This window comes from Podarcis vaucheri (assembly GCF_965113315.1).
Source record: "Podarcis vaucheri genome assembly, chromosome: 10".
NCBI lineage: Eukaryota > Metazoa > Chordata > Lepidosauria > Squamata > Lacertidae > Podarcis > Podarcis vaucheri.
Genome location: NC_138748.1, coordinates 39129376 through 39142777, shown reverse-complemented (window position 1 = coordinate 39142777; position 13402 = coordinate 39129376). Strand labels below are relative to the sequence as shown.

At 43.5% G+C, this 13402-nt stretch overlaps 2 protein-coding genes across 4 annotated transcripts in view; one reads left to right on the top strand and one right to left on the bottom strand.

Moving 5' to 3' along the window:
• Window positions 1–374: 374 nt before the first annotated feature.
• On the bottom strand, window positions 375–10291 carry AMDHD1 (amidohydrolase domain containing 1). Of its 2 annotated transcripts, XM_082240802.1 has the most exons (9): window positions 10028–10281; window positions 9209–9315; window positions 7660–7724; window positions 6561–6838; window positions 5222–5447; window positions 3732–3856; window positions 3247–3340; window positions 2066–2226; window positions 375–655 (listed from the first exon to the last, which is right to left on the bottom strand). In XM_082240802.1, the coding sequence occupies exons 1-9, from the start codon at window positions 10162–10164 to the stop codon at window positions 550–552; spliced, it is 1299 nt and encodes a 432-aa protein (XP_082096928.1). In that variant the 5' UTR covers window positions 10165–10281; the 3' UTR covers window positions 375–549. The 2 variants fall into 2 exon arrangements, with proteins under 2 accessions (XP_082096928.1, XP_082096929.1); XM_082240803.1 differs by lacking the exon at window positions 2066–2226 and having other exon boundaries at window positions 10028–10291.
• Window positions 10292–11190: 899 nt separating this feature from the next.
• Window positions 11191–13402, top strand: part of CCDC38 (coiled-coil domain containing 38) — a 30351-nt gene continuing 28139 nt past the window's right edge. For both annotated transcript variants that reach the window (XM_082240787.1, XM_082240786.1), the window contains exons 1-2: window positions 11191–11346; window positions 12454–12520. In XM_082240787.1, coding sequence (XP_082096913.1) covers window positions 12475–12520 — 46 coding nt within the window. In that variant the 5' untranslated portion in view covers window positions 11191–11346; window positions 12454–12474. The remainder of the gene's footprint in view (window positions 11347–12453; window positions 12521–13402) is intronic.

The window sequence follows — 13402 nt, the reverse complement described above, 5'->3', positions numbered from 1 at the left end:
TCTCTATAAACGACATATCATGTTGTGGAGGGGAGGTTGTTACTCAAAGGAAACACATGTTCACAAACCACCTTGGGTAGATGGAAGTAGCTGGGCTCAAGTCCAACCCACTGCATAAATGTTATCTGTGAACTCCCTGCAGTCATTGGGGCCTGCTTGTGGGCTTCACCTGACCACTGTGAGAACATGACACTGGACTAGATGCAGCAGAACTCTTCTCATGTTCTTAACTCTGTTTGTGAAAAATTATGAGGTGTATGTAGGCACATTGCAATGCAGAGCTTTGATTTCTTTATACAAGAGGACCTTCATTAATGGAAAAAAACCAGAGTTAATGGTTTGGTTACATGTAGGTTTATTTTCTAGCGGACCATGGCCTAGTGTTCCTCATGCGAATACAAAGGAAGAACTAAAATAAAAACCAGTGAATTTCTTGAGCTTTGACCGGTAAGGAAGTATGATCTTAAAGATGTGAGACCCTGCTGATTATCATCCTGTGTTTGCTTCAGAGAGTCTGGCAACTGCTGTATTTCTTCCTTCTGGAATTCCTCAGTAGCCCAGAACACTGTCGTTTTTATAAACAACTTTTCCTTTAACAATTACGTATTCGATCAGTTCTTGATGGCCGCCAAACTGGTAAATCAAGTGTTCCCATCTAAAGATTTTTAAAAGGTTACAATCATATTTTAGAAAAAAACCAACAATCTCTCATGTGCATAGGACTAAAATAGAAAGCATGATAGATTATTCTGCCTGCATTGTTTATTTACTTTGAACAAGCAGCTTGTGTCAAACAAGCCTCCTTGCCCATTTGTCCCTAGGTGCACAATAGGGATCTTTGTTGTTTCATATAGCAGAGCTATATGCTATTATCCATTAAACTTCATAACTTAAAACTGACATGCAGTAGTATCTCATATAGCAGGGGTAGGGAACTGGATCTAGCTAGTGGGATGGATCCTTAATTCCTCACTCCCCATAGGCAAACTTTGACAGGTGGGTGGGACTGCTCACTAGACAATCACCAGGAAGCATAATGACATCAGGTGATTGACACATGCAGAAGTTCAAGGGAGCTCAGTCACTGTAACTGTTGATTGGCAGTTACAGGAAGCCCCTTTGAAGTCAGTTTGGGTTCCAACTACTTCCTCCAAACAAAGCAATTTTACCTCTGCAGTGGAAGAAATGCTGTATTTGGAGGAAGCAGTTTGAATCAAAACAGTTTCTTCTAAATTGAGATAGTAAGTCCGTCAGCTACACTATAGAGTTCTCCACAAGCGTTACATGGCAGTGATCATCAGCACTAACAGGGAGCCAAGCTTGCAGAAAGAATAATTGGGAGCTCACATTAAGCTCCTGGTGGTTCTTTTGTAACTGCCCCATACATAACCTCACCTTCGACATCAGGAATGTGGCAGGAGGAGTGTTTTAAAGCTTATAGTTTTAACATAACATGTTGAGTGATTAATAGAAAGCAGGAGTCAATTGCTAGCAATTCATATGCCTGTTTTGAAAAGACATTGTGAATGTTTGTAGTCATTTATTTATATGCTGCTTTTTGGGGGCACAGCCCACTCAAGGTGGCTCATGGTATATAAAAAAGCACAATAAACACAAATAAATATAAAATTGACAAGCATATCAACATTAAAATATACTTGGAAAATATAGATCAATTTAAATAAATAACAAAAACTGATGGTATGTTTAGTTCACAACAATATATGATATGAAATTTGGGCTCTGGCACGGTGCCAGAAAATTATTTCCTGAACAATTCAATGTTTATTTTTAAAGAACAACTTTCAACTGACATAGCTGTAAGACAGACTGAAAAAAGTCGCAACTGGAGGTTAAAAAGCATATAAAAGTATGACTTTTTTTAAAGGATTAAGGTTTCCCTTTATGTCTGGTCAATATGTTCTGTATTGGGAGAAGACTCAAATATTGCACTTGGATTGAGTAATTATTGCTCATCATAACGCATTTAATTTATTCCGGATGTTAGATTTTCATTCCAACTTATGCAGAGCATTAGGCCTTTAAGAGCTATTTGCATCCTCACCTTGGTGAATTGATGATAATGAGGTCTCCTTGCTTGCCAGTTTCTATGGAGCCATGCATGTGCGATTTCCCAAGAGCATAAGCGGCATTGATGGTGGCAGCAGCTAAAGCCTCTTTCATGGACATCTTCATATTTACACAGGCCAGGTGCATAACCATGAGCTAGTAAGAGAGAGGTAGTTAAGCTTGAAGTTACACATAGGTGCACAGAAACCAACAGTCTGACAGCCATTGCCATGCCATCTGAAACCCTGAGTTCACTGTGACAGGTAAAATTAATTTAACTGTAACACTCTTCAGCTGTTCTAACTGCAGGTGGGGCTGTGGAAACAAACTCACTAGCGCCCTGTTTCCTTCTGTGATCTGGAGATCAAACTCCATGGACTTTTGAGAATCCTGATTCCCCCAAGGTTTTAAAAATGAGTGGGGAGACTCCACAAGCACAGAAGACATCTGCTGCAGACAGCTGCCCTCTACAAGTTGACAAAAGAATGGAAAGGTGATGCATATGTCTGTGTGGAATGAGTATGCTTGTTTATGCTGTCCATAGCTCATGCCTGAATAGGGCTCATGTCTGCAAGAAAGACAGGGCCTATCTGTGCTGAAAGCCAGTCTCCTGCTTGATAACCATCTGCTCCAAGCAAAAGCTGCTTTTCAATGGCTAGAGTTCATGTGTGAATTCAATAGTGTGTGTATTTAAATTCACGTGGTCTACTCAACTGTCCTGCTAGTACAGAAAATTACAGTGGTGCCTCGCAAGATGAAAAGAATCCGTTCTGTGATTCTCTTTGTCTAGCGGTTTTTTCGTCTTGCGAAGCAAGCCCATTGACAGATTAGCGGATTAGCGCTATTAGCGGCTTTTAGCGGCTTATCGGATCAGCTGATAAGCGGCTTAGCGGCTTAGAAAAAGGGGGGGAAAGGGAAAAAACCCGCAGGAACTCGCAAGACATTTTCGTCTTGCGAAGCAAGCCCATAGGAAATTCGTTTTGCGAAGCACCTCAAAAACGGAAAACTCTTTTGTCTAGCGAGTTTTCCGTCTTGCGAGGCATTCGTCTTGCGGGGCACCACTGTAAATGAGATTCCCAAAGAATCAAGGCAATAATCAATACTCCAAGCCTGATGCTCAAACTGATAGAAGAAAATTAACATTAATTTTGCATCTGCTGTAAAGAAACATCTTACCATGGAACAGCAATAAGCATTTGGGTTAAAATCGCTGCCAAGAGCGACAATCACTCCTTCTTTTAACATTTTTCTAGCTTGAGGCTGCTTTAATCTGCAAAGTAAAAAAAAAAACCAATGGCTACTACCATTTGAACTGCAATGTAAAATGAAGCTTCAATGTAAAACCACTTCAGCAATATTATAGGATTCTTTCAGAATTCAGGAGAGGGAGATATGAAAAGAGAGAGATGAGACTCTAGGTTTCTCCATTGGCTCTGTTAAGAGACCAGCTCCATTAGGCTTTCAACTAAATTGTCACTTATAAGCAGCTATTCCATCAGGCTCTACTAAAAGACCGGCAACTTTTTGCATCCTTGGAGGATCACTCTTAACAGCAGTTGTTCACTGGATGCATTCTTTCAAAAGATAATACATATTTTCCCAAAGGCATAGCAAATGACAGTAAAATACAGCCTAGCAATGTATATTAGAACTATGGTTACCTCAGTATATAGGCAGTGGTTGGTAACAGGACAGCTGCACACTTTGCCTGGGCCATTGCAGCGATACCTTCATTGCTGATTTCTTCTAGATGACTGACAGCCTGAGCTCCTAGCTCAGCTCCAAGCTAAACAGATGCCAAGGCAAGGTTTGCATTAAAAGTCAGTCACAAAAGAACCTCCCTTATCCATAAGGCTGCACACACAACAACCTGTTTATATAGCACAAAGATGCAGTTCTCCTCAACCCAGAATCATTTATGCTCAGCTTCAACTTGCTGCTTTCAATCTAGATTGAAGTGGGGCTTAATGCAGCGGTGTAACCAGAGCCCTGCTACTCACACCAGTCAGAATGGATTGGGGGGGAAATCTATTTGCTGCACCAGCCCGGGCGGCAAAGAAGCTTGGATCATGCCCTGTACCATCATGTGACAGCAGCAGGCCTGGCTCAGGATCCAGCAGACCCTGTGCTGGCTCAGCACAGACCCTTCACTGCCCTGAAACACCCCATTTCGGGGGTTACCACTGGTTACCGCCAGTAGCAGCTTCCACCTGCCTGGGCAGGAGCTTTGAGGCATTTATAAATGCTACAGCTCCCCTCCCAGTGGGAGCAGGTAGGACTAGGAAGAGGGACAACTATGACACTTCCAAATCCCCTCCAGCATCGGGTTTGTTCATCCTGTCTTGACAGAGTGGCTGGGGCAACCCAGTAAGGTGGACCAGGTACAAATAGCAAAATCATAATAAATATTAATAATAAAGAAAAATACTATAGAAATATTAGCAGTTATAAATGGTGAAACAAATGTACCCTATGAAAGATATTAAAAACACAAACATTAACTATTAAAATGTGCATCTAGCAATGTTATCACTAATGAAAGAGTTTGTCAGATGCTCCTCTTTTTATTTTACATCACAAGGAAAAGATAAGCAAAGTCAATGTTTGAATGGATGTAAAAAGCAAAGGTCAGAAAGTCCATCTCGCTAACTCCACCAACCTCACATTTTCTTTTAACTTACTGCAGAAATAAAGAACTGTGCCGTGGTGCTTCCAGTACGCTAAGCCCAAATCAGAATTCGTGTAAGATTTTTCCTTCAGTGAAGACGACCACCTTGGCTGTGAGTGCTGGAAGACCTGTTCCCTGCCTTGCAGGTCTTTTTCCGCCTGGCCTGAGTGGGCACGGCCCTGACTGACTCCAGCTACAAAAGCTGAGACTGCCAAACAGATTATTGGGGTGGAGTGTTGTTGGTTTTTGGGAGTTGTTGCTGTTGGGTGAGGGATTTTTGTATATTTATTTTAAATTTTGTTGTGATTTGTGTGGTAATTATTCAGTTTGGTTGTGTGTGTTTTTAACGTTTTCTTTATTGTGTATTACTATTTTGGTTATGTTGTGGTATGTATTTTTCATGTTATAAGCTGCCTAGGGCATAGTCTGAGCTGTGAAAAGGTGACATACAAATAAAATTATGTAATATATCAAAATAAGTACCTCAGCGCTTTTCATTGGATGCAGTTCATCCCCATGGAAGTTGATCTGTAACCCTAAATCTTTCCCAGCCTGAAGAATTCTTCGGGTCGAAGGCAGATCAAAGACTCCCTTCTCACAGAAAACATCTATATTGTCAATATGAATTTCACCATTAAGCTCCAGTTGCTTCAGTTTAGGAAGGTGGATGCTAACAATGTCATCTGTGGCTTCAATGGCACTTTTCCCCCTATTCAACAGACAATGCAACAAAAACCAGAAGATTAAGTTTTCATGTGGCCTGCAAAAGTTTTGGGGTGGTCTCACTGTTTCACAACCAGTGCATATCCCATATAAAAATCCTTTAAAATTTTATATCACAAATGTTCTCATTTTTTGGTCCTGCTTTTGTTGCGCTGTAGCCCCTCTGGATAGCAATAACGTGGGGAACCATTGAAGCACAAACTAAAGCAGAATAAACCCACGACTAATGCACAATTATTATGCTAAGAATACGATGCAGGGTACACCCACATAAAACACCAATCTGGAGGGGGAGCAGACACTGGCCCTTTGTGGATAACTTAGTTGTTTAAAGGGCCATCCCTCTGGCCAGAAATTCGGGGCTACTTTCTGGTGGACTCCCTACATGGCTGGGCTTGTGAGCTACCCTGGGAGGCATCTGGTTCCTCACATTCAGCAGAAGCTGCCCCTGAGGGGCCAGGCTTTGACTCCACGGGCCCTGATGCTATGGAAGGTTGTCCCACAGGTTCCTGCCTGCCAGATTCTACATCAGAGATCTCACAATCTCTGTGTCCTGGTCACTGCTGGGCTCCAGGGTCAGGACAAGAGCCAATGTACTTGTATATCTGCTTCCTTCTCTTGTGTGTGTATGAGAGCTCTGCGACTTCCCCAACTGTGAGAAATAGCTGGACTGGGCCAAGGGTTTATTCCCCCCTTAACTAATATGTTTCTCTTTTAAGTCAAATTATTCAAGATTCCCTTTCTATGTTCCGGCTGATTTTGAAAGAGGTTAGGGTAACACTGCAAACGCAAGTGGTGCCTTAAACTTCCTCTCGCTGTGTTCGCCTCCATCACATCTGAATTAAATAATAATAATTATTCTCCCTCAGATGCTTTACAGGAACTGTCAGGCACATCTCAGGCTTTCCACTCTCCCTCAGTCTTCATTATGCTTGAATACTCTCTTGGGGCACTTCCACACACCACTCTAATAGTAGATGGCAAACAAAAACACTGCAAGAATTAGGTATGTTCTGTTTTGCAGAAGAACTGTTCAATGTGTGACCCAATTGTGTTCTAGCACAGCGCTTAAAATGACAAGAGAGAATAGGTACATTACTTAGGAACAGAATGAGCTCCGCAGTAAGTAGAGGAAATGCCTATGTCCAACTCCCGCTGAGCCCGTTCAATCACTCTCAGCATCTTAACTTCCGTTTCCAGGTTTAACCCGTATCCACTTTTGCATTCAACCAAAGTGGAGCCAGCTCTGAGCATGCGTAGCAGCCGGTGCCTGAAGCTGCTGAAGAGCTCATCTTCTAAGGCATTCCGGGTGTGCTCCACAGTGAAATGTATCCCTCCTCCTGCTTGATGAATATCCATATAGGAAGCTCCTGCCAACTTTAAAACAAAGTTATCTGTTAAACGTGCGTTAATGGGCAAACTATACCCCTCATGCAATGAAATCCCAGAAGTCCAATGGCTCTCCAAAAGTGCCCTGGTAGGGGAAGGATCACAGCTCAGTGGCAGAACAGTTGCTTTGAATGCAGAAGTTTCCAGGTTGAATTCCTAGCCTTTCCCGGTAGAGACAGCCCTTTCTGAAACCATGGAGAAACAATGAGGGTCACATTAGACACTACTGAGCTAAATGAGCCAATGATCTGGTTCTGCGTAAGGCAGATTCCTTCCTATGTTCTTATTAGAGATCGATTTGCATCCGAGAAGGGGCTGGAATGAAGATATTTGTGCCTTTTACAGAAGAAGAGAAATAATAATAATAATAATAAATTTTATACCCCGCCCATCTGGCTGAGTTTCCCCAGCCTCTCTGGGCAGCTCCCAATTGAGTGTTAAAAACAATACAGCATTAAATATTAAAAACTTCCTTAAACAGGGCTGCCTTCAAATAGGATAGTTGCTTATTTCCTTGACATCTGATGGGAGGACTTTCCATAGGACGGGCGCCACTACTGAAAAGGCCCTCTGTCTGGTTCCCTGTAACCTCACTTCTCGCAATGAGGGCACCGCCAGAAGGCCCTCGGCGCTGGATCTCAGTGTCTGGCTGAACGATGGGGGTGGAAACGCTCCTTCAGGTATACAGGACCGTGGCCATTTAGGGCTTTAAAGGTCAGAGCCAACAGTTTATGGAAACTTTAATCTACAGTAAAAGAAGGTAGGCGCAGGTAAAAGAAATCCTTTGCAATTACAGTATGTAAGTTTACCTTCATCGCAAACTCATGGACTCTGTCACCAGCCCATACAGGATGTGTGTGTGCATCTACCAGACCTGTTTTTTTAAAAAAACAAACAAAAACAAACACAGCAAACTGCATGATCTCAGACATATCCACTAGGAAACAAAATCAGGAAACATTAGCAGTTAATAATTTTATCTATGTGCCCTTGGAGAAACATTATCAAAAAGCATGATCCTTCAGTATATAAAATGCTGTTATGAGCCAGTGTGGCATAGTGGTTAGAGCACTGGATTGGGTCCTGGGAGACCAGGGTTCAAATTCCCTGTCAGACATAAAGCTCACTGGGTCGTTTACCAGCCCTCTGGCTAACATGCATCACAGGGATGTTGTGATGATGAAAAGAAGAAGAAGAAGGGGAGAACCACGTGTGCCACTTTCTGTTTTGCTGGCTGCTTCATCGTATTGGGCTGGCTACCAAGAGAAACCTAGACCTAGACAAGATGAAACCTGAAATCCGATTCAGCAGGACTCTTCACATACTCTTTCTCTCGAGATTTCCTGGGATTTTGACTGGAATGCTTCCAGATGGGAGCTTGGTCTTTTATTTTATGTCATTGACCCTGGTGCCTTCAAAAGCTGCCTGAAATACAAACATTGAGCAACAGACATTTTCTCCACCCCTCACTTTCCAAAAGGGAAAACGAAAAAAGAAAAAAAAAAGCATCGGATGCTTAATTTCTGCAAGCCGTACTGCTGTTGACACGCACCAAAGCAGGATCAGGATCTGCTAAACTGCACCTTTCCTGCAAGAAACTCAGCAAAGCGTACGAAGCCCCTTCCCCTTTATCTTCACATCGAGCCTGTGATGTAGGGGAGGCTGGGAGAGACTGAGAGGCAGCAACTGAAGGTCATCCTGAAAGATTTGTGGCTGTAATTGCAAAAAGCAGCCCAAAACTTAATAATTGTTCGAGGGAAGGGAGATATTCCCCTAAAGCTCTCCATAACTTTGACCCCCCCCCCAAAGCTCACTTTTCACTTTGGGGAATACGGCAACCCTATGTTAGGCACTAACTTGCACAGACTTTTTTGATAAGATATGGTGACTGACAACCTTATTTCTAAACTGAGCTTTGCTTAAACTTCAGTGGCTGGTTGTACTGATTCAGTATACCCATTACTAGCAAATTATGTGGGGCTGTCCCATTGTCCATGCTAGATCAAACAGCACTTTGGAAAGCAGTAGGGTCATAGACTTAAGTCTCTCAAAATCCAGGCTAATGGCTGTGTACACACCACATGTTTAAAGCACACCCCTCCCACAAAGAATCATGGGAAGTGTAGTTTACCACACACAGAGCTATAGTACACAGTCAATACTTATTTTCTTCAGAAACTACCCAGCTCCTTGTCCCCACTTGTGTGCTAAGGTAGCCCAGAGGGGGAGCCATCACATTTTATTCCAAAGGAAAATAATTCAGAGGATGTTAGACTAACTGAAGCTGACAATCTCTGCCTATGTAAATATTGCATCTTTCTGCTTGGTGTGTTGAACTCTGAAATATTAGACACCTACCTGGTAAGATGCATTTTCCTGAACAATCAATGACTTTTTCAAAAGATGCTCCTGAAAATTGCTTGCGAATGGCTCTTGAGTCGCCCGCAGCCTTTATACAACCGTCTCTGAAAATAAACCGACCAAAAGGCTTACCATTAATTTCAAAGCAGGTGAGACAGAATTACTTTTTATACCCCGATCTAAAACTTCTTTTCTGAAGCAAATGTACTTAAAACTTAAACCAATGCCTTCTTTAGTAAGTTATTTAGCTAGCATCATTGTTGGATTCTTCAGTGTAGACAGGAAATTAAAATTCATTAACTGTCACATTGTTACTTGTCCAAAGTAACTAACAACTTAGTTCAGGGGTCAACAACCTTTTCAGCCATGTGGTGGGCCGGACTATATTTTGGGGGAAAAAATGAATGAATTCCTATGCCCCACAAATAACCCAGTGATGCATTTAAAATAAAAGGACACATTCTACTCATATAAAAACATGCTGATTCCCGGACTGTCCGTGGACCAGATTGAGAAGGTGATTGGGCCACTAAGCCTTAGGTTACATACCCCTGACTTAGTTCATTGGCTATAAGAAAGTTGATCTTTTTTTTATTTCAAGAGTATACGTTTTGGTCGGCTGGTGACTGTCAGAAGAGAGACAGAAAATAATTTTGTTTTATATTTTCTGTAAAAACTTCATTTATTTTCCTGTCGTTAGAGAAGGTCAGTACAAAAACAAACTAACAGAAACCTTCCCATTGGAGAGAGATTCTGCTGGTGAGACTCCCCCCGCCCCCAGCAAGCAACACCCCCCCTCCCGGGAGATTCACTTACTTGCCAATCACCACGCTGCCGTTTTCCAGCACGGCCAGATGTTGCATGCCAGCTTCCAGGAGGTATTTCTCACCTTTGGTGCAGACAAGCACCAGCTGTTGGGCGCCTTCAAGCAGGAGCTTATACTCACCAGCCATGTTGCTCTTTCCAGACAGATACGAAAGAGCTTGGGAAGTCTGGGACTGGCCCAGACAGCGTCAACAAGGCAGGGAGAATGCTCACGAGTTTCCCAGGGCAAGGTCTTTCTCTTTGCTCCTGGAATCGTCATCATTTCTCTTAGTTGGCAGTTTTCACCCACAACAAGCAAACACACATGGGGTGTGGGGGTGGGCTTGGACTGTACAGAATTCAAAATGAGTTGGTGCTGTTCTGAGGTGGTTATACAGAATGGACCCCTAGCTATTTCAATTGTAGGTAGGGGAATCTCATTTTTAATGCTCCTCAATAGTCCAAATGATGCTTCGGACTCCCATCAACTGCAGCCAGAATGGCAAATGACAAAGGATGATGCAAATATAAAAAACATCCCAGTGGCGGCCGGGCATCAGCAATAAGGCTTAGCTGGTGGGTCACATGTCAAGCTGTGAAGCGTCACATGTCAAGCTGTGAAGCGCGATTGATTGCAATCGGAAAAGCCTGAGATAAATTTGCATCGGGCAGTAAAACTAGGCTTGCCTTACGTCAGGGAAGAGTTTAAAATCTCTAATTTTGGGCTAGGTTTTTTTGGGCAGTGTGAGAGTAGATGGCAATTACTTTCCCGTACAATAACATTCTGCACATGCTCAGAGGCACTTTTCATTATGTCCTGTTTTAGATGTAGCATCTAAAGCAGACCCTGGGGACTTGAGCTTTGGCTCCCGTTAAGCCTTCATAAGATAAACAATTTTGGTGGTTTCCTTAAAAAAAAAAAAAAGCTCAACCATTTTGAGGGTGTCAGGAAATATGGCAACCCTAAGCTAAACGGCAATGCTATGCATGTTCGGGTGGAAGGAAGGAAGGAGGCAAATGTGGAACTCTTCACTCAAACATGTGCGCAGGGTCGGTGCATTGGAGGAGGCCAGCTCCGCTTCCATCCCAGGGGTGCTTGGCCTGGCGCGAAGAAAAGTCTCGCCAAGCTCCTTGCAAGCTGCCAAGGCGCGCGCGGCCTCACGCAGGGGTGGGCGGAGCTGCGCCGGCGCCGAGCGGCGTCTGCTTCCCGCCTCGCGCTGCCGGGGCGCCTCTTCTTCCCAACCGCCTTCACAGCCCGGGAGGCGCCGTTGTTGCGGTAGCGGCTCTCGCATGTCTTTAGCTACCTCCTCCGACTGCCCGGGCGCTCTCCGGTAAGGAGGAAGGCAGACTTCTCGAAGAAAGGGCAGGGGCTGCATTCGGGGAGGTTTGGGGTGCAGCCGCTGTGCGGTGCATTGGTTCCTCCCTTCGCCCAGTTTTTGCAAAAAAACAACAACACCCCACACATAAATAATAACAATAAAAACAGCTTACCTGGAAGAAGTCACTTTCTCCTCCGGAAACCTGTAGTCCTCATCTCAGAAGTGGGAAACCAGCTGTGCGTCCCACCTAGCGCTCCGCACATGCATCAAGGCAGCTTCGCCTGGACACGTGTTACATCCCGCGGATTGGTTGCTTATGCATTTACACACCCCCGTACAGTCGTGGGCGAAATTTTATTCAGTGTACCCAAAATAAAATAATGACTCTCTGAACCTGCTGGCCATAACCTTCTTTCGATCTGGCTATAAATAATAGGTTGAGAGAGATTTTAGAGAACAGATGAAGGGTTGTACTGGTACGTGTATTATTTCCTCAGAGCAACCCCAGTGAAATAAGTGGACTTAAGGCCATTGATTTTAATGGGTCTGTTCTGACTAAAATGGGATGTCATCCAAGGAAAACATTGTACAGCAGAAGACATATGTGTGAGCCCAAAGCTTGCTTTTTTATTTTCTCTCATAAAGGAAGAAAAAGGTTATATCAGCAGAGTCTCATACTTGCACCTGATGAGTCTATTTTCATCTAGACGCGTGTCTAGGCCATTTCCCATCCCGCCTCATTTAAAACAAAGCTAAGTAAATGTAACATTGGAAGGGGGGGGACATTGTCCAGCTTTCCCATTTATTTGTCGTGTAATCCCTTCTCCCCCACCCCCATGGTAGTTTAGCATTACCTTGAAGGCAATAAATATTCATTATAATACACAGGGAGATAAATGTAAAAATGTTTTATTGATCTGTCTAGCAAGCCTCACATTCATGCAAGATATCTACATTTATATGCTAAGTCTCTTTGTTTCATTCAACTAATGCTGAATTTTGTCAGATTAAACAGTCATTTGCCTTTGTTCATGCTGTTGTTTATCCCTGTATTGAATTTTCAAACAGCTAAAAAGCAAATGTGTTTTTAAACTTTCTTGCAATTGTGTTTCTTTCTAGATCTCGGGAGGGTGTTAAAGTATGGAGATGGCTTCAACACAGTGTTTGGGATCAAAAGTTGATATGGGTAATTCAAAATATCAAATAGCTTTACAAACTGTAGGTTGAACTGTCAGGGGCTCTAGAAAGTCAACATCTGGAACATGGGGAAAACAGCAAATTCGGTAATGGGCTCTGCGTGGTATCTGGGCATGCATTGGACCCAACTCTAATGAGGTATTCGGATGTGGAGGCTATGATCTTTATAATGCAACCGATGGCAGACCAAGAAGTTCAGGATGGCCCTACACATGCTTGGTGCATCTAGGAGTTCCCATAAATAGGATGGCCTTGGATACTTCTGCATTATGCAAGAGTGAAGTGGCACCCTTCTGGCTGCAGGATTGCACTTTGCAGAATATCGTGATGTCAGGAACCTCCAGGTTTGCAGCAACAGCCCCACAGGAGCACATGCACCTTCTAGGGGTAATGCTTTCAACCCAGAACTCCCCCCCCCCATCTGACTATCACCACATCCCTATCCGGTATGCCCCACAGAGGACCTTAAGGTCCATGAATAACCATAGTTTAGAGGTCCCAGGCCCTAAGGAAGTCAAGACTATCCTCCACCAGGGCCAGGGCCTTTTTAGTGATGGCTCCAACCTGGTGGTATGCCCTGTGCCATGAGACTAGGGCCCTTCAGGATTTAACCTGCTTCCGCCGGGTCTGTAAGACAGAGCTATTCCGCCTGGCCTTTAATTTGAATTCAGCCTGATCTTTTATTTCCCTTCTCTTCCCTCCTCCTCCCCTTTTATGAAGATTACCCACTCTGAGACCCCACAGCTAATTCTCCCCTGGCCTCCTTGCTGGCCCAAGTAGGACTAATTCAGCCAGCTAGCCCTGCTGACTAGCTAAAGTTTATTGGATGGATTTCCCCCAAATTGATTTTTGAACTTTGAATTTTATTGTT

Excerpts from the sequence above, each read along its gene's own strand:
- AMDHD1 (XM_082240802.1), bottom strand. The coding sequence starts at position 10,164 with ATGGCTGGTGAGTATAAGCTCCTGCTTGAAGGCGCCCAACAGCTGGTG. Across the intron at positions 3,857-5,221 it reads ATCCAATGAAAAGCGCTGAG|CTTGGAGCTGAGCTAGGAGC; the intron begins GTACTTATTTTG and ends GCATCTGTTTAG. Across the intron at positions 3,341-3,731 it reads ACCACTGCCTATATACTGAG|ATTAAAGCAGCCTCAAGCTA; the intron begins GTAACCATAGTT and ends TTTACTTTGCAG.